We start from the raw sequence: 24,603 nt of genomic DNA on the forward strand, positions 1-24,603 counted from the left end.
TGGTCTTAGCACTGACAGGCTGACCCCCACCCCTGTAACCTCTGCAGCAATGTGTATGGTCTGAGGACTGACAGGCTGACCCCCACCCCTGTAACCTCTGCAGCAATGTGTATGGTCTGAGGACTGACAGGCTGACCCCCACCCCTGTAACCTCTGCAGCAATGTGTATGGTCTTAGCACTGACAGGCTGACCCCTCACCCCTGTAACCTCTGAAGCAATGTGTATGGTCTGAGCACTGACAGGCTGACCCCTCACCCCTGTAACCTCTGCAGCAATGTGTATGGTCTGAGCACTGACAGGCTGACCCCTCACCCCTGTAACCTCTGCAGCAATGTGTATGGTCTGAGCACTGACAGGCTGACCCCTCACCCCTGTAACCTCTGCAGCAATGTGTATGGTCTGAGCACTGACAGGCTGACCCCCCACCCCTGTAACCTCTGCAGCAATGTGTATGGTCTGAGCACCGACAGGCTGACCCCCCCAGCCCTGTAACCTCTGCAGCAATGTGTATGGTCTGAGCACTGAGAGGCTGACCACCCCCCTGTAACCTCTGCAGCAATGTGTATGGTCTGAGCACTGACAGGCTGACCCCCCCCTCTAACCTCTGCAGCAATGTGTATGGTCTGAGCACTAACAGGCTGACCCCCACCCCTGTAACCTCTGAAGCAATGTGTATGGTCTGATCACTGACAGGCTGACCCCCACCCCTGTAACCTCTGAAGCAATGTGTATGGTCTGAGCACTGACAGGCGGACCCCCCACCCCTGTAACCTCTGCAGCAATGTGTATGGTCTGATCACTGACAGGCTGACCCCCCCCTGTAACCTCTGCAGCAATGTGTATGGTCTTAGCACTGACAGGCTGACCCCCACCCCTGTAACCTCTGCAGCAATGTGTATGGTCTTAGCACTGACAGGCTGACCCCCACCCCTGTAACCTCTGCAGCAATGTGTATGGTCTGATCACTGACAGGCTGACCCCTCACCCCTGTAACCTCTGCAGCAATGTGTATGGTCTTAGCACTGACAGGCTGACCCCTCACCCCTGTAACCTCTGCAGCAATGTGTATGGTCTTAGCACTGACAGGCTGACCCCCACCCCTGTAACCTCTGCAGCAATGTGTATGGTCTGAGGACTGACAGGCTGACCCCCACCCCTGTAACCTCTGCAGCAATGTGTATGGTCTGAGGACTGACAGGCTGACCCCCACCCCTGTAACCTCTGCAGCAATGTGTATGGTCTTAGCACTGACAGGCTGACCCCTCACCCCTGTAACCTCTGAAGCAATGTGTATGGTCTGAGCACTGACAGGCTGACCCCTCACCCCTGTAACCTCTGCAGTAATGTGTATGGTCTGAGCACTGACAGGCTGACCCCTCACCCCTGTAACCTCTGCAGCAATGTGTATGGTCTGAGCACTGACAGGCTGACCCCTCACCCCTGTAACCTCTGCAGCAATGTGTATGGTCTGAGCACTGACAGGCAGACCCCCCACCCCTGTAACCTCTGCAGCAATGTGTATGGTCTGCGCACTGACAGGCTGACCCCTCACCCCTGTAACCTCTGAAGCAATGTGTATGGTCTGATCACTGACAGGCTGCCCCCCACCCCTGTAACCTCTGAAGCAATGTGTATGGTCTGAGCACTGACAGGCTGACCCCCCCAGCCCTGTAACCTCTGCAGCAATGTGTATGGTCTGAGCACTGAGAGGCTGACCCCCCCCCCCGTAACCTCTGCAGCAATGTGTATGGTCTGAGCACTAACAGGCTGACCCCCCCCACCCCTCTAACCTCTGCAGCAATGTGTATGGTCTGAGCACTAACAGGCTGACCCCCCCACCCCTGTAACCTCTGCAGCAATGTGTATGGTCTGATCACTGACAGGCTGACCCCCACCCCTGTAACCTCTGAAGCAATGTGTATGGTCTGAGCACTGACAGGCGGACCCCCCACCCCTGTAACCTCTGCAGCAATGTGTATGGTCTGATCACTGACAGGCTGACCCCCCCCTGTAACCTCTGCAGCAATGTGTATGGTCTTAGCACTGACAGGCTGACCCCCACCCCTGTAACCTCTGCAGCAATGTGTATGGTCTTAGCACTGACAGGCTGACCCCCACCCCTGTAACCTCTGCAGCAATGTGTATGGTCTGATCACTGACAGGCTGACCCCTCACCCCTGTAACCTCTGCAGCAATGTGTATGGTCTTAGCACTGACAGGCTGACCCCCACCCCTGTAACCTCTGCAGCAATGTGTATGGTCTGATCACTGACAGGCTGACCCCTCACCCCTGTAACCTCTGCAGCAATGTGTATGGTCTTAGCACTGACAGGCTGACCCCCACCCCTGTAACCTCTGCAGCAATGTGTATGGTCTGAGGACTGACAGGCTGACCCCCACCCCTGTAACCTCTGCAGCAATGTGTATGGTCTGAGGACTGACAGGCTGACCCCCACCCCTGTAACCTCTGCAGCAATGTGTATGGTCTTAGCACTGACAGGCTGACCCCTCACCCCTGTAACCTCTGAAGCAATGTGTATGGTCTGAGCACTGACAGGCTGACCCCTCACCCCTGTAACCTCTGCAGTAATGTGTATGGTCTGAGCACTGACAGGCTGACCCCTCACCCCTGTAACCTCTGCAGCAATGTGTATGGTCTGAGCACTGACAGGCTGACCCCTCACCCCTGTAACCTCTGCAGCAATGTGTATGGTCTGCGCACTGACAGGCTGACCCCTCACCCCTGTAACCTCTGAAGCAATGTGTATGGTCTGATCACTGACAGGCTGCCCCCCACCCCTGTAACCTCTGAAGCAATGTGTATGGTCTGAGCACTGACAGGCTGACCCCCCCAGACCTGTAACCTCTGCAGCAATGTGTATGGTCTGAGCACTGAGAGGCTGACCCCCCCCCCCCGTAACCTCTGCAGCAATGTGTATGGTCTGAGCACTAACAGGCTGACCCCCCCCCACCCCTCTAACCTCTGCAGCAATGTGTATGGTCTGAGCACTAACAGGCTGACCCCCCCACCCCTGTAACCTCTGCAGCAATGTGTATGGTCTGAGCACTGACAGGCTGACCCCCACCACTGTAACCTCTGAAGCAATGTGTATGGTCTGAGCACTGACAGGCGGACCCCCCACCCCTGTAACCTCTGCAGCAATGTGTATGGTCTGATCACTGACAGGCTGACCCCCACCCCTGTAACCTCTGAAGCAATGTGTATGGTCTGATCACTGACAGGCTGACCCCCACCCCTGTAACCTCTGCAGCAATGTGTATGGTCTGAGCACTGACAGGCTGACCCCCCACCCCTGTAACCTCTGCAGCAATGTGTATGGTCTTATCACTGACAGGCTGACCCCCACCCCTGTAACCTCTGCAGCAATGTGTATGGTCTGATCACTGACAGGCTGATCCCTCACCCCTGTAACCTCTGCAGCAATGTGTATGGTCTTAGCACTGACAGGCTGACCCCTCACCCCTGTAACCTCTTCAGCAATGTGTATGGTCTTAGCACTGACAGGCTGACCCCTCACCCCTGTAACCTCTGAAGCAATGCTGGCAGCACTTATACGTCTCTCAACTCCCTTGGTCATCCATGGTGCGGCCAGTTCTGAGTGGAGCCTGTCTTGTTACACCGCTGTATGGTCTTGGGCACCGTGCCGCAGCTCAGGTTCAGGGTGTTGGCAATCTTCTTACAGCCTCGGCGATCTTTACATAGAGCACCAAATCTTTTTTTCAGATCCTTTGAGAGTTCTTTGCCATGAGGAGCCATGTTGAACTTCCAGTGACCAGTATGAGAGAGTGTGAGAGCACAACACCTAATGTAACACACTTGCTCCCCATTCACACCTGAGACCTTGTAACACTAATGAGTCACATCGGGGAAGGAAAATGTCTAATTGGGCACAGTTTGACCATTTTCACTTAGGGGTGTACTCACTTTTGTTGCCAGCGGTTTAGACATTAATGGCTATGTGTGGAGTTATTTAGAGGTCACACCAAATGTACACTGTGATACAAGCTATACACTGACTACTGTACATTGTATCCAAGTGTCATATCTTTAGTGTTCTCCCATGAAAAGATATAATAAAATATTTATAAAAATGTGAGGGGTGTACTCATTTTTGTGATATACTGTATATACAGAAGATGCCCAGGTTATACCAGCTGTACATATATACAGGAGATGCTCAGGTTATACCAGCTGTACATATATAATATATATATATATATATATATATATATATATATATATATATATATATATATATATATATATATATATATATACATATATATATATACATATACAGAAGATGCCCAGGTTATACCAGCTGTACATATATACAGGAGATGCTCAGGTTATACCAGCTGTACATATATTATATATATATATACAGAAGATGCCCAGGTTATACCAGCTTTGTGTTTTGTAGGGATTCATGCTCAGAAGTAAGCACTCACTTAGCACAGGTCTTGGTGCAAAACAAGGTAAGGTTTATTGCGTTTCTCCGCACTCCAAATGAACATGCTTTCTCCAGCATAAGAAAATGAAAGCGGCTGTCCACGACTACATAAAATGCCCCAATGTATTTAAACTGGAGAGAAGTATTTTTGTAAATACCTGTGGTTGTTCTTCTTGCCTGTGGGTGGCGCTATTGCTTACCGCTCACAGGCATCACGTGACCCCCGGCTGCAGCCGGCTCTGACATCCGCTGATGTCACGTCACGTTCCGGCTGCAGCCGGGGGTGACCCAGCGATGCGCTCCCCGCTGATTGATGGGTTTTGGGCGGGGTTTCACGTCACACCCAGCATCCACGGTGCACTTTCCCAATGAATACCCAATCGGCTCCCAGGGACCACCATGTAACACACTTACATTTTCCACAGTACCTATTACCGTTGAGTCTCTGAGCTGAGCAGTCCCAGAGTTGTCCTGGGACTCCTCCAGGTCAGGGACATTGGCTTCAGGGGATGCTTACTCATCCTCCTCTCTACCCAGTAGAGTGAAAAGAAATTCACTGTTTACATCATGTGACCTTGTTACCATGCTGACTCCTGTTGACATACCTGACTACTGCATGCTACAGCATTAGACCATAAGTTCCAGAACCGCAAAGTCCGATAACAATAACATGCAATAAATCTTTGACCATTCCTACTTCGTGGGACACAGAACCACAGTCTGTAGTTATGTAAAAGTGGGCCATGGGATAATTATTGGCATCTCCATGGATACACCTTACCCCCAGCCCATTCCAAGGGACTAGCACATATGGAAGTCTGGCCCTCACCAGGGTCACCAAACTTCCTGAGTCTAGTCACTTGGACACTGGTCAGTTACCTGGCATGCCTAAGGCCCCTAGCCAGGTAAAGGAACAGCACTGCAGGCGGGGTAGGCGATGTAGGAGCAGCACTGGCATATGCTGCAGCCATTGGTTCTGAGACCAACTGACAATGGGCTTATAAATGACCTGGGGCATGACACCTCCAACAGACAATGGTACGAGATGTACCCACTGAACCCGGCTCTGACCCTCCTGGGTCTTTTGTGGCCTCTCAGATGTAGTTTTGGACCCCTTTTTCTTGCATATCCCAGAAAGGTGACCTCAGGCTCTCTTGATGGCTCGGGGGTACTCCACAGCCAAGTATCTTTCCTCTAGGCACACAAGGTCATCTGCATTCTGGGGATCTCCTTAGGCAACCCAACTTTGCACGGAATTCGGTAGCGAGTGGATAAATCTTTCTACTACCACTCTTTCCACCATCTGTGCTGGAGAGCCGGTCTCAGGGTGCAGCCATTTTTGTACCATGTCTAACAGGTCAAACATCTGAGACCGGGGAGGCTTGCCCCTTTGGTAGCGCCAGAGGTGCACCCATTGCACTCTGACTGCCAGGGTTATGTTCAAAGATGCATAATCTTTGCCTTCAGCTTGCCATACTCCTTGGCATCCAACAGGGCAAGGTCGTAGTATGCTTTCTGTGGTTCCCCACCTCTGTCCATTGCTCTGGGGCAGTTTCTCTCTGTCTGCCACCCTCACAAACACAGTCAGGAAAGCCCCGACGTTGTCCTCCAGAGTTATTTTCTGCAAGGCCTCCAGTACTCTTTGCCTCACATGGATAGGGCTCGCTCTCACTTGCGATGCAATCGGACGAGTGCAATCCGATAAAAAATCAGATTGCACTCGCCCCAATGTTACCCTATGGGGCAGCTCACATCTGCGATATTTTCTCATGCCGATTCGGCATGCGAAAACAATCACAGCATGCTGCGATTGAATCCTCTAATCGGATCGCACACACCCATATAAGTCTATGGGTGAGTGTGAAACATCGTACTGCACTCGGATAACATCCGAGTGCAGTGCGATACCCAGCAACAGAGGAGATGGAGAAATTGATTTCTCCACCCCTCTACAGATGTGCTGTGATCCTTTCGGTACGAGAGGATCGGAGCACAGAGCACTGACATTCGGCTCCCGCTCGCAGCAGAGAAGGAGCCGAATGTCATTAGCATATCGCATCCGATGCTCTCACATCCGATGTCATACGCTAGTGGGACCCCAGCCATAACGTCACTTTGGCTGGAGGAAAGTGCTGTCTCCCTAGCCCAGATAGCTTCTGTCAGGAAAGCCATCTGCTGCTGCTGTAACTGCTGCAACTACTGCTGCACCTGAACCAATCTTTTGTCAGAGTAGGCACAGTGCATTAATGCGTTTGTACTCACACCATTCGTTATCTCAGGCACAGTCCGTAAATGAACACTGGCTTCTCTGCAGCTCCACTACCAGAGAAGTGTTCACCTCCCAGACAACTCACATTTGCTGGTCACTCATCAGCTCCAACACACAGACTGCTCAGCTTCCCTATCGTACCGAACACCACATGAACACAAAGCTGGCTGTACATATATAAATACAGGAGATGCTCAGGTTATACCGGCTGTACATATATAATTATATACAGAGATTGTCTAAGTTATATCTGCATTTATTGCTCCCAGTTTGGTACTTGCACTTACTTTTAGCCAAGGACAGTTTTTCCTCAATATCGTCTTCTTCTATGTACTTTTCATCTGCAAGGAATTCCTGAAAAAAGTGAAAAAAAAACATACATTTCCAGTAAGGATGTGGAGCAGCTTGGGTTTTCCTTAAGATTAGTGTTGAGCGAGTATGTTCTGGTCCGAATATGCTCGGGCGAGCTCCGAGTATTTATAGCTGCTCGGTGATATGGTTGAATCGCTCACGTGTGCATGATTTGCAACTGTTTGACAGCTTTATTACATGTGAGGAATGTGTAAGAAATAGACATTCCTTACATGTACTAAAACTGTCAAACAGTTGCAAATCATGCACACGTGAGCGATTCAACCATATCACCGAGCAGCTGTAACTACTCGGAGCTCGGCCCGAGCATACTCGGCGAAAGGGTTAATAGAACATACTCGCTCAACACTACTTAAGATGTATTACAATATTGGCTTTGTTATGGATTGTGCACCTGAATAAAACATTCTTTGTCACTTGCAGTACCATTTTTCACCATTTTGTCAGTGATTACTATCTTTTATCACTGAAACCCATGCAACAGCACCTTCTTCTATGCACTATTAATTTTCAAAATGCTGTTAAAATATGGAAGGAAGAGTCACCCAGAAAAATAAGATATGTTGCTATAATCATCAAGAATAAGTCTATGACGAGTCCTTCATTACAAAGCAGAGTCCGTTTTCCCTTTTAATAGCTGCATACAAACCTGCTGCTTTATGCTGGGGGTTGTAGTGATTCATTAAGCTCTTGTGTGCAGAGATAACGATATTTGCTCTGCTGCCTTCTCTTTGATGCAAGATCCTTTTAGAACTTCCCTTTAATCAGCAGGAAAAAAATAAAATAACAAAAAACTAAAAACCCCTGAAATCCACGTGACGGGGAAGTGAGAGATTAATGAGAAATAAATAACGTACAGAAAGGGAAATGTCCTCCAAACAACATCCCAGAGATATACATGCTGGGGTCTATGTTTTACCTTTGAGCTGTAATTTATCCTATTTGGTCATTTATTCACTATATCTGATCCTGGAAAAGCTGGGTGACGTATCAGCCGCTATATTGTCAAACAACCAGATTTCTGAACAGCTGAAGAATTATTATTTTTCGACTGATTATCAGTGAAAAAAAATCGCTGCGTGTATGACCGATATCAAAGAGGCGTGAAGGGGTTAAGTGCGAAGGCAGAAGAGCCCGTCTCCTGGGCTGTACTCGGGCACGGCGCTATCGGGGTCACATCATTGTGTCCCCCAGCTATTCACACTCCCTATTCTTACATGGCGGCGCTTGCTGGCGGGGGTCTGTGGCCAGACTGTGGGAACGCTCGGATGTCCTCAGAGCCGCCGTGCCAAAACTTCCCAATATAAACCCTCCCCCACAGTCCGAGGGAAGTGACAGAGGCTCCAATCATTCACAAATTATGTAGATCGGTGGGTTAGGGGGTTACTTTGCTCATCCTGCGCTCCCTGGTTCATAAATAGAATTGCAGAACCGCAGTGAAGACCGCCAGGCAGAACAATAAGACCGGCAAAGGTGAAATGCCGATTCACATGTCATTTAGAATTTGTGGTGATCATCTGAGGCCGACATCACGGCGAATATGTTACCCTGTCACCATTTTCACATATTGGTTATGCCGCTCCACGTTTCCTCAGATTTTCTTGTTTCCTCAATGTCTAAATATAAAAACCTTTTCATTCCGTGCATGGTAAAAACAGAATGTATTTATCATTGGAGGAATAACGCGGCCTGAACCCTCACTGATTGATTACATATGGCGGCTAAGAGGATAACTGCGCTTTAGGGTTAGGGCCTCCCCTTATAGGTTCATAGACACACACCAGAGCAATGGCGCAATTCTACTGGTAAATATATTGCTAGACTTTGCTAAAATTTCAGATGACTTTGACTCTATTTTATGATCACATGACTACAGGAGTATCCCATGGTAACCAGTCATAGTGCAGGTTTCATTGTTTCAGGGCAGTTAGAAAATGGAAAAAACGATCTGATTGGTTGATATAGACAACTTTTCCCACTGGGAGAGAAACATACATGGCAACCAATCCGATCACTCATTTCATGATCTAATTTACCATGGGAAAATGAGAGCTAGAATTTGATTGGCTGATAGGGTCCTGTGCTCTCATATGTAAACAGTCCAAATAAGCAGTAGCTCATAGCAACCAATCAGATCTCTCCTTATAGTTTCTAACCTGCATTTGTGCTGGGTTCTGATTGCTTGAGGTGACAGTTCAGATCAACCAAACGAGAACTGGTGAGATTTTAACTTCCAACCAAATAGATCGCTCCTTTCATTTTCTAACCTGCACTGAAACAATGTAACCTCCTATCTGATTGATTGCTATGTGAAACATTTCCCAAAGGGAGAGAAACGTACATAGCAACCAGTAAGATCAAAGATAACATTATTTCAGTGCAGCTTAGAACATGTATGAAGTGATCTGATTGGTTTGGTAAGGGAAATCTCACCTCACCAGTACTCGTTTGCTTGGGGAGACTGGCTGATATGGACAATCAGAAACACGCACAATTACAGGTGAGAAACTAGGAGAGATCTGAATAGTTGCAATGGCCTACTTGTACTGTTCACATGAGACCAGAGTGCCCTAGCAGCCAATCAGATTCTAGCTCTCATTTTTCTCTGGTAAATTAGATAATGAAAGAAGTATTCTGATTGGTTGGTCTGGTTTTCACCCTCTGAGGCCCACAGTCCCTCCACCCCACTACCAGGGAAGCAGCCATTTTCCATATAAGGAGCCTGAAGCTGGTACTGTAACATACCTGGCGGAGTCCTTGCATAGTGGTCCATCTCCCACTGTGCAAGAGCGCGCACTTGATCTCCTGTCCAGAATGTCTCTCTGGCTTCCCTCCATGCTGTCTGTTTGTGTCTGTTTCTGCTGCTTAAGGGCGGCGCCCGATCACTTCCTGCTTTTTGTACCTGCTGTGGGTCACACCCCTTGTGCGTCCTCAGCCTATTGCTGTCTGTCACCTGGTATATAGCTCAGCTGCTCCAATCAATCCCTGCCTGAGCATAGTGTTTCATTTAGTGTGTTTGCACTCTGAAGGTGCCAGGTCCTGTTCTGTGTTCTCTTGTCTGCCTATCCTGGAGGCTGTATTTCCAGGCCTGTCTGAACACGCTCCTAGCCTGTTCCTCCTGCCTTCTAGGGGCCGATTACCTAGACCCGCTCCTGTATCTTGTCTGTCCTGTCTGAACACGCTCCTAGCCTGTTCCTCCCGCCTTCTAGGGGCCGATTACCTAGACCCGCTCCTGTATCTTGTCTGTCCTGTCTGAACACGCTCCTTGCCTGTTCGTCCTGCCTCTCTGGGGGCCGTATTCCCAGACCCGCTCCTGTATCCCGCTGCAGTGTTGGTCTCCTCCGTACACTCAGTTCCAGTCTGAACTCTCTCCTATCCTTTACCTGTTTTGCCTCTATGTCCGTTCCCTTCCTTTTTCTGCAGAGTCTGAACTCGTACCTAACTCCTGCTTGTTGTCTCTGTACTCCCGTTTGTGAGTTTGTGGTCCACTCGCTACTTCACTGCAAGTACCCTGTGGGTATCTGGCTCTGCCTTTCTCTTCCTGTCTGTTCCGTGTAAACAGAGCCCTGTCCCCCCTGCTCTGACTCCTTTGCTCACCGCTCCGGCGGTTCTAGCCTGCTCTGACTCCTTTGCTCACCGCTCCGGCGGTTCTAGCCTGCTCTGACTCCTTTGCTCACCGCTCCGGCGGTTCTAGCCTGCTCTGACTCCTTTGCTCACCGCTCCGGCGGTTCTAGCCTGCTCTGACTCCTTTGCTCACCGCTCCGGCGGTTCTAGCCTGCTCTGACTCCTTTGCTCACTGCTCCGGCGGTTCTAGCCTGCTCTGGCTCCTTTGCTCGCTGCTCCGGCAGCCTTGCTCCGCTCTGACCCTTTTGCTCACTGCTCCGGCAGCCTTGCTCCACTCTTGCTCACCGCTCCAGGCGGCCTCGTCTTGCTTTACTCTTGCTCACTGCTCCGGCAGTCTCGCTCAGCTCTGACCCTTTGCTCACCGCTCCTGGCGGCCTTGTCCTGCTCTACTCTTGCTCACCGCTCCAGGCGGCCTCGTCCTGCCCTGCTCTCGCTCACCTCTCTGGGCGGCCTAACTCTGCTGTGTTTGTCCGCCACATCTGTGGTTCTGTTCCTGAGTCCCAATGTGTACTGGGTCCTATCCCGCCAGTGTCCCTACCTGCTAGTGCCTCCCTGTCTGCACTCTAGCTGTGCTTGCCTGTACCCCTCTGCCTGTATTGTTCCTGAGTCCCAATGTGTACTGGGTCCTATCCCGCCTGTGTTCCTACCTGCTAGTGCCTCCCTGTCTGCACTCTAGCTGTGCTTGCCTGCATACCCACCTGCCTGCATCCCAGTCGAGCCAGCCTATACCCACCAGTCTGTGTGCCAGCCTACCAGTCTGTTCCTGTATTCCCCTGTGTGGGTCAACAGCCGTGTCCGGGGTCTGTCCTGGAGTAGCACCTGGTCCCTCTGCTCGGTTCCTCCTTGGTGCACTGGCGTCGTATGCCGTCGTGCGACCCTGGTCGGATCGGGTGAATACCTAGTTACGCCCCTCCAGGCATTCACTCTCCGGCACGGTCCAGTGGAATCACTACAATCACACGCACACGCCGCTCAGCCCGGGCGTGTGCATTACAGCATGCTCAGGCCATGGTTCCCGTTGAGCCCCACGGCCTTCGCTCTCTGAGAAGTTTTCCAGCGAATACATGCATTAAAATAAATAAATAATTTTTTTTTTCCCTTTAGCTGAGTTCCAGGCGAATTACGCACCCGTCCAGATGGATCTATCTGCTCTCGTTCCTGCGGATCCGCTACGTTATTATGGGGATCCAAGACAAAGTCGTGCATTTGTGGAGCAATGCATGCTACACTTCAAGTTCTACCCTCTATGTTTTCCCACCGATCGGGTTAAGGTGGCATTCATTATGTCTTACCTGGCGGGTGATGCCTTGGAATGGATCAACCCCCTATATGAAACACAGGATCCGATCCTCCTGGACCTAATGGCCTTCCTGGTGGCCTTTCTAATGGTCTTCGATGATCCTAACCCGGAGGCTCCTGCTGAAGCTTCACTTCCCAATATCCCGGAGCAGCCCCAATGGGTAATGTGTGTGGGTAGCGCAATAGTCCTCCAGCCCAATGAGACTACTGCCCACCCAGAATCCTCACAGGGTGACTACGCTTTCTGGAATACTTCTCCCAACCTCAAGAGGCAGTCCAGACGTGCTAGACGTAGAGGCAAGCCGTCACGCCAGGGTCTGTCCTCCCTGAGACCTCCTGACCCCAACCTTGAAGTCCCTACTGAAGCTTCATCTCCCTGTATCCCGGAGAAGCCCCAACGGGTAATGAGCGTGGGTAGTGCACCAGTTCTCCTGCCCGAAGAGACTTCTGCCCATCCAGACTCCACACAGGGGAACTTCCTGCACCCGGCATCAGATGCTTCACCCACTTTAACCGGTGTGCATGTCCAAGGATGCTCCAAAGCTGTGGTTACCTCAGAGTCTCTACACCCCTCTGACCAGGCGGAGGACCTCCAGTTGTCTCCAGAACCCTTCGGGGTGCCACCTGGTGGTGAATGGACAGAGACTTTCCTATATCCTGGATCTGATACCTCGCTTGCTTCGTCCAGTGAGTCCGACCTAGTGTACTCTGAAGCAGAGGTTACCCGTGAGTCTCTACACCCCTCTGACCAGGCGGAGGACCGCCAGTTGTCTCCAGAACCCTTCGGGGTGCCACCTGGTGGTGAATGGACAGAGACTTTCCTATACTCGGTACCCGATACCTCGCCTGCTTCGTCCAGTGAGTCCGACCTAGTGTACTCTGAAGCAGATGTTTTCTCTGAGCCTCTGCACTCTTCTGACCCGGCGGAGGACCTCCAGTTGTTTCCTGAATCCTCCGGGGTACCACCAGATAACAAAGAGACAGTGACTTTTCCTCATTATGTACCTGATAACCCGTCTATTTCTTCCTGTGAGCTTGACAAGATGTACCTCGAAGCAGAGATTACCCCCCAAGTCTCTGTCCCCCTCCAACCCGGTGGAGGACTTCCAGTTGTCTCCTGTACCCTCTGGGGTGCCACCTGAAAATATGTGGAGAGAGACTTCCTTGTGTGCTGTTCCTGGTACTCCACCCGTTTCGTCTGTTGCTGAGGATGGCTGGATGGGAGGTAGCATCCTAGCTACCCAGAGGAGACCAGTTTTTCCTGTGGACAGTGGAAGTGATCTCTTCGAAGTGAAGAATTGGCCCTCGAATTCCCTGCGGAAGATCCTGGCAGGCCTGAAGAAGAGGGGGCGTAAGGGGGGGGGGGGGTACTGTAACATACCTGGCGGAGTCCTTGCATAGTGGTCCATCTCCCACTGTGCAAGAGCGCGCACTCGATCTCCTGTCCAGAATGTCTCTTTGGCTTCCCTCCATGCTGTCTGTTTGTGTCTGTTTCTGCTGCTTAAGGGCGGCGCCCGATCACTTCCTGCTTTTTGTACCTGCTGTGGGTCACACCCCTTGTGCGTCCTCAGCCTATTGCTGTCTGTCACCTGGTATATAGCTCAGCTGCTCCAATCAATCCCTGCCTGAGCATAGTGTTTCATTCAGTGTGTGTGTTTGCACTCTGAAGGTGCCAGGTCCTGTTCTGTGTTCTCTTGTCTGCCTATCCTGGAGGCTGTATTTCCAGGCCTGTCTGAACACGCTCCTAGCCTGTTCCTCCTGCCTTCTAGGGGCCGATTACCTAGACCCGCTCCTGTATCTTGTCTGTCCTGTCTGAACACACTCCTAGCCTGTTCCTCCCGCCTTCTAGGGGCCGATTACCTAGACCCGCTCCTGTATCTTGTCTGTCCTGTCTGAACACGCTCCTTGCCTGTTCGTCCTGCCTCTCTGGGGGCCGTATTCCCAGACCCGCTCCTGTATCCCGCTGCAGTGTCGGTCTCCTCCGTACACTCAGTTCCAGTCTGAACTCTCTCCTATCCTTTACCTGTTTTGCCTCTATGTCCGTTCCCTTCCTTTTTCTGCAGAGTCTGAACTCGTACCTAACTCCTGCTTGTTGTCTCTGTACTCCCGTTTGTGAGTTTGTGGTCCACTCGCTACTTCACTGCAAGTACCCTGTGGGTATCTGGCTCTGCCTTTCTCTTCCTGTCTGTTCCGTGTGAACAGAGCCCTGTCCCCCCTGCTCCGACTCCTTTGCTCACCGCTCCGGCGGTTCTAGCCTGCTCTGACTCCTTTGCTCACCGCTCCGGCGGTTCTAGCCTGCTCTGACTCCTATGCTCACCGCTCCGGCGGTTCTAGCCTGCTCTGGCTCCTTTGCTCGCTGCTCCAGCAGCCTTGCTCTGCTCTGACCCTTTTGCTCACTGCTCCGGCAGCCTTGCTCCGCTCTGACCCTTTTGCTCACTGCTCCGGCAGTCTCGCTCCGCTCTTATCCTTTTGCTCACTGCTCCGGCAGTCTTGCTCCACTCTTGCTCACCGCTCCAGGCGGCCTCGTCTTGCTTTACTCTTGCTCACTGCTCCGGCAGTCTCGCTCAGCTCTGACCCTTTGCTCACCGCTCCTGGCGGCCTTGTCCTGCTCTACTCTTGCTCACCGCTCCAGACGGCCTCGTCCTGCCCTGCTCTCGCTCACCTCTCTGGGCGGCCTCACTCTGCTGTGTTTGTCCGCCACATCTGTGGTTCTGTTCCTGAGTCCCAATGTGTACTGGGTCCTATCCCGCCAGTGTCCCTACCTGCTAGTGCCTCCCTGTCTGCACTCTAGCTGTGCTTGCCTGTACCCCTCTGCCTGTATTGTTCCTGAGTCCCAGTGTGTACTGGGTCCTATCCCGCCTGTGTTCCTACCTGCTAGTGCCTCCCTGTCTGCACTCTAGCTGTGCTTGCCTGTACCCCCCTGCCTGCATACCCACCTGCTTGCATCCCAGTCGAGCCAGCCTATACCCACCAGTCTGTGTGCCAGCCTACCAGTCTGTTCCTGTATTCCCCTGTGTGGGTCAACAGCCGTGTCCGGGGTCTGTCCTGGAGTAGCACCTGGTCCCTCTGCTCGGTTCCTCCTTGGTGCACTGGCGTCGTATGCCGTCGTGCGACCCTGGTCGGATCGGGTGAATACCTAGTTACGCCCCTCCAGGCATTCACTCTCCGGCACGGTCCAGTGGAATCACTACAATCACACGCACACGCCGCTTAGCCCGGGCGTGTGCATTACAGGTACCCTCCTGGGATTCAGGCTCCTTTCCCCACCAGGAATCCCAAATATTCCGGCTTCATAGAAACATCCCTTCCTGTAGAAGTGCTTACAGTCCAGTGTCCACCATCACTCAGAGATTTTACCGCGTGCATAATAATTAATGTTCCTACCACAACTATAATAATGACACCACATTTAGCAAAATGGCGGACACCAAATAAAGCAGACTAGATGCACATCTGCCCCTCCATGGCCGCTGTATACGGGTGTCGGTATGGCACACAGGAAATGGCACCTAACAATCAGTGGTTGATAACCAATATGGCGGCCAGTACAGTTCCCACAGGGGTCACCTGGCCATTTATAAATCCCGACTAGCCATTCTCTCTATATTTGAGGTCCGACATCTCCTACTCTTCCCACTTTGTATGTGCATCTGATAATACGGAACATCTCATAATCCGGAACAGGTTTTAATTTGGGACATCTGGAATCACATCTAATTAAGTGGATTGCACTGGACCTTGCAGGGTGATTGTTAGTTTATAACAATTCCTGCTATAATTAGCTGTGGTAATAATGTATAATTAGTGAGTAGAGCGCAGGCCGGCAGCTTCTCATTATGAGTCGCTAGTGGCGTAAGGCTTATAATATTCCTCGTAGCAGAGTTATATCGGTCTCCTATACTGGGTGGTCGTCACTAGGGCCTATAAATCTACACTGGATTACATCCCCAACACTGCTTCTCCATTACCACTCTAGGTGTCAGTCTTTACTGTACTTTTAAAATTACATTCATGATCCAGGAGGATCAGGGTGAGTGGAGCTATAGCTGCAGATGGACACAGGAGGCATGGAGACGCTTCCTTTTATCAGTTTTGCAGTAAAGCAGGGTAACAACCAGTATGGCTGCCATACATGAATGACATTCAGCGAGGTAGTCGACCGGGCAGGGAGGTGTCGACTAGATGAGCAATCAAAGCCACAGGAACTGGTCTAATTAATCAGAGATTATAGGATGATTCTGATGCATCTGAGATTATATTGGCAACGTTTTAAAACTTTTAAATAATTTATTGAGGTCAATTTATCACCATGTTCATGATTTCTGTCTGCTGTCAGTGAACGGAAATGTTGTCCTTTACATTACAGAAGTTGAAAACCTGGACAGGCCTAATACTTATCACATCTGAGGATTTGTTACAGTTGTATCTAATCTAGACAAATCATCAACTTCTTCTTCTGAGTTTGTTACAATATATCAGTCTGGAGTCCACAAATAAGATTAAAAACAAAACCAGCCCTCACACAGCTCCATCAGCAGAAAAATAACAAAAAGTTACCAAATTATTATAATTTTTAAAAAAAGAAAAAGTGAAAAAAGGAAAGGGAAATTACCCGGTCACGAAGGGGTTAATTTATGGCTGCCGCAGTTATTGCCATATGAATATGCATCGGACTTGATGACAGCCATTGCTGCAGTTTGTGGAGAACAGTCACGTGACGCACGGCACGGTTTGGCGCTAATGCCAGCACTGCAATGATACGAAAGATGGAGTTGTCTTTTCAGGTGCGCTCCACCTGCCACCAGCTCCTCTCACCTCTGATACCCCTCCACTTTCCTCAGGGAATTCCTGATATGGTATCTGATTGTCCATACACTGTGCTTGTGACCTTGAGCAGAGCTCCTTATCCCTTCCTCCAGGAATGTGGCCCTTCTTCCTGCTTAACCCCTTCAATGCCACTCGGCTGTAATGTAAGGATGAATTATCACGTTGGTTGCCGGCTATAGATGACATTAATTCCTGACATGAACGGGTTGGTCCACAGTATAAGGGTTCCCTCACACTGGCGAGCAGCATCCGATGATTCTCTCATGCGAGAGAATCGGATGCTATATGGAAATGTTCCTCAGCTCAAACTCTGCCGCGAGCGTGAGCCGAGGGTCATTTTACTGTGATCCGATTGTCTTGCATGCAAGAATCGGATCACAGGTGCGGAGAAGATGGAGAAATTAATTTGTCCATCTTTTCCATTCTGTGAGTCGGCGTATATCGGACTGCACTGGGATGACATCTGACTGCAGTCCTGTGTTTTGCACGCACTGATAAACTTGAATGGGTGCACTCCATCTGATATATGCGGTCAATTGCAGCTAGCAGCAATTTTTTTTTTTTTTTTCTCATGCCAACTTGACATGAGAAAAAAAAAATGCTAGGCGGCACTGCTCCTTCGTATAACATCGGAGCGAGTGCTATCCGATGAAACAGTTATGTGCTGGCTACTCACCAGTGTGAGCGAGCCCTAAAAGAAACCTCTGCAACTTTCCAATATACTTTGTGTTTCAATTTCCCACTATTCTCAAAAATCTCTGTTACCTGACAGCGAATGGAAATATTCATATTTCCTTCTTGATCTTGTCCTGTTCTCACAACTGAGGGCTTGTTACACTGTATCCAATATAGACCATCATCCTCCTGTGGCAGATAAGCAGAGTGCAGGAGTCGGTCATACCGGGGCCCTAAAGCTTAAGTGGCCCAAAAAGTCCCCTTGGCCCATATGAGACCACTACTAATAAAGACCCATGGGGGTCCTGTCTAGAGATTTTGTATTGGGACCGTTGAGCTTCAAGTAACGGCATTCGCTGCTGATTTTTTTTCCTCCTGGTGGAATCTTTGACGCAGTCCAGAGATAAAACCGGGACAAGTGTAAAAAGGACATGAGAGTTAACGCTGCGGGAGAAATGACGCTGATGCAGAGCTTCCACTATAGGCCAAGGGCTCATCACACATCATACTGTACTCTGCCATATAACGCATCACACATCAGCTAAATGGAGAAAAGTATTTGCCCCCCTCATCTACTCCAGTTGTTTTTCTGTCCACCATAGACATTAATAAGGACTTGTCCCTCTGCAGATATAACAGCTCCCACTTTTCTGGGAAGGATTTCTGCAAAAGTTTGGAGACATCTGTGGGAATTTTTGCCCCTTCATCCAGAAAGAGAATATGTGAGGTCAGACCCTGATGTTGGGGGGAGGCCGGGCTCACAATCTCCGTTCTTGGCTAGGGCTGAGATCCAAGCTCTATGCTGCCACTCATGGACCGACTCTGACTCCTAATATATATAATAAAGTGGGTACAGTAGTACAATGCAGGATGTGCTGTAAATGTTTTCATTAGAATTTGGGAATGTTGTGAAATGTTCTATAAATGTCTGTTCTGTTCCTGATCTCGGCTTTTAGCTGAGATGAATCTGTGCTGCACTTTATGTACACGGGTAGTAGTGAGGCCGGGCTGTGGAGTCGGAGTCGGAGGTTTGGCTTACTGACTCCACAGCCCTGAGCGTGTTGGTAACTTTTCTCCCTCTGCTCCTCAGCACTCGACCCCCGTTCTATATAGTTACGGGGTCTCCACTTCCTGGCTGAGTTGCTGCGGTTCCTTCCACTTCTCAGTAATATCACTCACGGGTGATGGGGAAGATTCAGGAGGAAGAAATGTCAGGAACGGACTTGTTACCCCAGTATCTCCTATATTACAGGACCGCGCTGGGGTCAGTGAGCTCTGCATTACTGATAGTTCTGTCATAGATCTTGGTCACTCGACCGCTCAGACGCAGATCACGTCTGCCAGTCTCGCATATGTTATTCTGATGATGGTCTTACTCTTTGGTAAAGTCCACATGACAGCCCACATGTTCTGGGACTCAATTTTATGATGGAGCATCTTGGCTTCCTGGAGGTTTCTGGAGTGACTGTGCGATACACCAAATTTTCCAGGAGTCCTGATCTCTCTCCCTCTTTCTATGAGCCTAGTACTATTATATATCATACAATATAACCGACCATTAACGGCATCATAACATACAGTACTCAGCCACAATGTGACCTGTCCTATACTACTTCATACTGTACCATATCCCTTCACAGTATTCAATGCCCTGCCATACCACCCTACTGCACACCATGGAATATAATACACCACACTGCATCATGCCCCATCATAACTTGCTACACCATAACAAATCCTATAATCTCAGTTTAGAATACACTGTACAACACCATACTGTACCATCATATAAGACCATATCAAGCCATAATATGATCATGTAATTAAGAAAAGAAGTAACAAAAATACAGCGGTAACTCCCAGATTAGATACAGGGCTTTTCCCTTTTCAAAAAATGTCAGTCCCCAGGCGCTGTTTGTTATAAAAACAAGCCGCGCTTTACTCCTGGTCACCGGGTCCAGCACAGAGTGGCCGCTGCTGCTTACGACATCTGATATTGACTGCAGCGCTGACATTACGTCGACAGCATGGCAGCCAATCAGTTGCCTGCCGCGCTGTCAACGCAATGTCAGAGCTACAGCCAATAGCATTCGTCAGGAGCAGCAGCGCCGTCCTATGTCATGCCACACCGCGTGGTCCTATGTCATGCCACACCGCGTGGTCCTATGTCATGCCACACCGCGTGGTCCTATGTCATGCCACACCGCGTGGTCCTATGTCATGCCACACCGCGTGGTCCTATGTCATGCCACACCGCGTGGTCCTATGTCATGCCACACCGCGTGGTCCTATGTCATGCCACACCGCGTGGTCCTATGCCGCGCCGTGTCGTCTTATATTATGTATGATATATTTCATCATGCAGCACCTGTACTGTACCACATCATATCATGCTATATCACATATCATGGTCTATTATCTCAAACGCCTACTAAATGAAGTAGTTGCATCTACCAACCTGATGCGGAACTACAAGTCTCATAATAGCCAGCAGTTACAGACCCAAACCCAGTGAGAGATCTAAAACCAAAACTTGTATCCAGAGAGCAGCTCTAATCTGTTACAAAAGTCACAAAAGTTTTCCAGGTTACATGGCAGTGCCACCCCGTGTGCCCGCCACCAGCTCACCTTGTTCACCTCGTCCAACCTCATCTCTTGCTGCACTTTCAGGAGGCCAAAGGCTTTCCCACCTGTGTAGCAAAAATGAGAGAAGGGTCATGGCTGCAGCTGTCCAGGATCTGGGGGTTCTCAGCACCCCTCATGCCAGGCAGGGATTACCGGGCAGGACACTTTGGCTTTTACCTTGGGTGTTGTTGTTGCATGTCATGCTGATCGTGGTGCAAGGACTTCCTTTGAGTGTGGATTATGATCTGAGCTGCGAGATACAGACGTCGCCTTCACTCTGGAGCAGATGGCTACAGGAACCCGCTCATATTGGTTTATTCGCAGCCCTGCCCAGCCAGGCTAACTCAGCCCTCATGCCTTCTTACTCATCCTCAGAGATTCTCATCCCTCTGCATTAACATACCGCCCCTTGCTGGCGGAAAAGGAGAATGCAGCAAACTTCCTAAAATTCTATTCCCTGGCACAATAGAGGTGATAAAGTGGTTTGACCTCACATTTTCTCCTCTTCTCCGTAGGCTGTAAATAAAGCTGCCATATCTCATACAGGCATTTACAAGACTGAAGCAATGTCTGGAAGAATTCACCCATGTTTTCTTTTTTACACACCATCTTGTGAGTTCGGACACCCAATGACCAAAGAAAAGACCTTCTTCCAGAATGTCCTGCCTTTTATTCGTGACTTCAGGCCCTACATTGGACTTTTCATCATGGCCGCCATTGTCTCCAGCCATCTTGTTAATCATTTTCTTTTGTTTTCTTGATATGGATGAATTATTATTTCCTATGAGTTGAGTCTCATTAAAATGAACTAGAAATTCTGCTTGGGCCTAATGTTGGACCCCATTACAGTCCCCTAAAGTTACTGTTACTTTGAAGCAGCCAATTCCAAGATAATAATTTTTATATCACTCCATCATATACTGCAGCACTTTACAAATCTCTGGACAAGAGAAGACACAATCCTGCTTAAAATTTTTGAGGATTCATGTTGTGACACAACCAGGCTGCAGCCAATTTTATGCTCCACAGAGGAGTATGTATAGGGTTCCTCTCATTGATAGACCAGGATTCAACCAGGGGATGATTTTCTATTCTAGCCATTACGACTTGCTCACACAAGCGTATAGCTCTCGTCCGAGTTATCCAATGTTTTATTGGATAGCACTCAGACCAATGTTATACTATGGGACAGTGCAGATCTGCGTTTTTTTTCCTTATTCAATGTGGGAGTGGTACCGCAAATTGGATCACAAGCACCCATTAAAGTTTATAAGTGTGTGTAAAACTCACGCGGTCTCAGACAGACAATGGAGAAATTAAGTTCTCTGTCTTCTAAGCAACTGTGATATGATTCTGTCATGCAAGAGAATCAGATCACAATAAACTAACACTTGGCTCAAACTCTTATCAGAGTATGAGCCCATTATCATTACCATAATCGATCCGATTCTCTCGGAAGAGACAATCATCGCCGGTGTGAGCAAGCCCTTGGGCAGCAAACAGCAGCTCTGGAATGTAATACAGGATGTAACTTAGGATCAGTACAGGATAAGTAATGTAATATGTGTACACAGTGACTTCACCAGCAGAATAGTGAGTGCAGCTCTGGGGTATAATACAGGATGTAATTCAGGATCAGTACAGGATAAGTAATGTAATGTATGTACACAGTGACTGCACCAGCAGAATAGTGAGTGCAGCTCTGGGGTATAATACAGGATGTAACTCAGGATCAGTACAGGATAAGTAATGTAATATGTGTACACAGTGACTGCACCAGCAGAATAGTGAGTGCAGCTCTGGGGTATAATACAGGATGTAACTTAGGATCAGTACAGGATAAGTAATGTAATGTACAGTACAGACCAAAAGTTTGGACACACCTTCTCATTTAAAGATTTTTCTGTATTTTCATGACTATGAAAATTGTACATTCACACTGAAGGCATCAAAACTATGAATTAACACATGTGGAATTATATACTTAACAAAAAAGTGTGAAACAACTGAAAATATGTCTTATATTCTAGGTTCTTCAAAGTAGCCACCTTTTGCTTTGATGACTGCTTTGCACACTCTTGGCATTCTCTTGATGAACTTCAAGAGGTAGTCACCGGAAATGGTCTTCCAACAATCTTGAAGGAGTTCCCAGAGATGCTTAGCACTTGTTGGCCCTTTTGCCTTCACTCTCCGGTCCATCTCACCCCAAACCATCTTGATTGGGTTCAGGTCTGGTGACTGTGGAGGCCAGGTCATCTGGCGTAGCACCCCATCACTCTCTGTCTTGGTCAAATAGGCCTTACACAGCCTGGAGGTGTGTTTGGGGTCATTGTCCTGTTGAAAAATAAATGATGGTCCAACTAAACGCAAACCGGATGGAATAGCATGCCGCTGCAAGATGCTGTGGTAGCCATGCTGGTTCAGTATGCCTTCAATTTTGAATAAATCCCCAACAGTGTCACCAGCAAAGCACCCCCACACCATCACACCTCCTCCTCCATGCTTCACGGTGGGAACCAGGCATGTAGAGTCCATCCGTTCACCTTTTCTGCGTCGCACAAAGACACAGTGGTTGGAGCCAAAGATCTCAAATATGGACTCATCAGACCAAAGCACAGATTTCCACTGGTCTAATGTCCATTCCTTGTGTTCTTTAGCCCAAACAAGTCTCTTCTGCTTGTTGCCGGTCCTTAGCAGTGGTTTCCTAGCAGCTATTTTACCATGAAGACCTGCTGCACAAAGTCTCCTCTTAATAGTTGTTGTAGAGATGTGTCTGCTGCTAGAACTCTGTGTGGCATTGACCTGGTCTCTAATCTGAGCTGCTGTTAACCTGCGATTTCTGAGGCTGGTGACTCGGATAAACTTATCCTCAGAAGCAGAGGTGACTCTTGGTCTTCCTTTCCTGCGGTGGTCCTCATGTGAGCCAGTTTCTTTGTAGCGCTTGATGGTTTTTGCAACTGCACTTGGGGACACTTTCAAAGTTTTCCCAATTTTTCGGACTGACTGACCTTCATTTCTTAAAGTAATGATGGCCACTCGTTTTTCTTTATTTAGCTGCTTTTTTCTTGCCATAATACAAATTCTAACAGTCTATTCAGTAGGACTATCAGCTGTGTATCCACCAGACTTCTGCACAACACAACTGATGGTCCCAACCCCATTTATAAGGCAAGAAATCCCACTTATTAAACCTGACAGGGCACACCTGTGAAGTGAAAACAATTTCCGGTGACTACCTCTTGAAGCTCATCAAGAGAATGCCAAGAGTGTGCAAAGCAGTCATCAAAGCAAAAGGTGGCTACTTTGAAGAACCTAGAATATAAGACATATTTTCAGTTGTTTCACACTTTTTTGTTAAGTATATAATTCCACATGTGTTAATTCATAGTTTTGATGTCTTCAGTGTGAATGTACAATTTTCATAGTCATAAAAATACAGAAAAATCTTTAAATGAGAAGGTGTGTCCAAACTTTTGGTCTGTACTGTATGTACACAGTGACTGCACCAGCAGAATAGTGAGTGCAGCTCTGGAGTATAATACAGGATGTAACTTAGGATCAGTACAGGATAAGTAATGTAATATGTGTACACAGTGACTACACCAGCAGAATAGTGAGTGCAGCTCTGGAGTATAAAACAGGATGTAATTTAGGATCAGTACAGGATCAGTAATGTAATGTATGTACACAGTGACTGCACCAGCAGAATAGTGAGTGCAGCTCTGGAGTATAATACAGGATGTAACTCAGGATCAGTAATGTAATGTATGTACACAGTGACTGCACCAGCAGAATAGTGAGTGCAGCTCTGGGGTATAATACAGGATGTAACTCAGGATCACTGCAGGATCAGTAATGTATGTACACAGTGACTGCACCAGCAGAATAGTGAGTGCAGCTCTGGAGTAGAATACAGGATGTAAGTCAGGATCAGTACAGGGGATGTAATGTCATAACATCCCAATTTCCAGTAAATTGTACTGAAAACCCATTTTCTCTTTTGGACCATAAACTTCCATTTCTCTTATGATGCAATGTTGCTAATTGATGTAATCACAATTTGCCATTTATTATGTAAAAGGGCATGTAGCTTTTTTTATCCTGTGCTTCCTGGTTCATGAATAGAATTTTAGAGCTACTTGATGAACTCTGACACTTTGTGAAGACAGAATAATGTGACTTTATAATATTTCAGATTTACATACCATTCAGGGTATGTGGAAAGTTTGGTTAACACCCCATGGGTTGTTGGATGGGGGGTCTATTTGGTGAAGTCTTGTACCTCCTTTGCTGTGGGCCTGGGTAGATGACTCAGCCCCGATGTCAGCAGCTTTGTTGTAAATGTAATGGATGCAGCAGAATGTCCATGAACCTCTCCATAATCTACATCCCTCCGGGAGGATCCATGAATCAGGTGTGACTCACAGATCCATCAC

General features: G+C 48.6%; 1 protein-coding gene across 1 annotated transcript in view; it reads right to left on the bottom strand.

Moving 5' to 3' along the window:
- The window catches only part of AIF1L (allograft inflammatory factor 1 like), a 59,745-nt gene extending 39,232 nt beyond the window's left edge, over positions 1 to 20,513 (bottom strand). The window contains exons 1-3 of the mRNA XM_073637858.1: positions 20,345 to 20,513; positions 20,171 to 20,232; positions 7,033 to 7,099 (exon numbers count right to left, since the gene is read on the bottom strand). Coding sequence (XP_073493959.1) covers positions 7,033 to 7,099; positions 20,171 to 20,232; positions 20,345 to 20,369 — 154 coding nt within the window. The 5' untranslated portion in view covers positions 20,370 to 20,513. The remainder of the gene's footprint in view (positions 1 to 7,032; positions 7,100 to 20,170; positions 20,233 to 20,344) is intronic.
- Between the last annotated feature and the right edge of the window lie 4,090 nt (positions 20,514 to 24,603).

This window comes from Phyllobates terribilis, unplaced genomic scaffold (genome assembly GCF_046119375.1).
Source record: "Phyllobates terribilis strain yellow unplaced genomic scaffold, ASM4611937v1 Scaffold_7__3_contigs__length_470593459, whole genome shotgun sequence".
Classification (NCBI taxonomy): Eukaryota; Metazoa; Chordata; class Amphibia; order Anura; family Dendrobatidae; genus Phyllobates; species Phyllobates terribilis.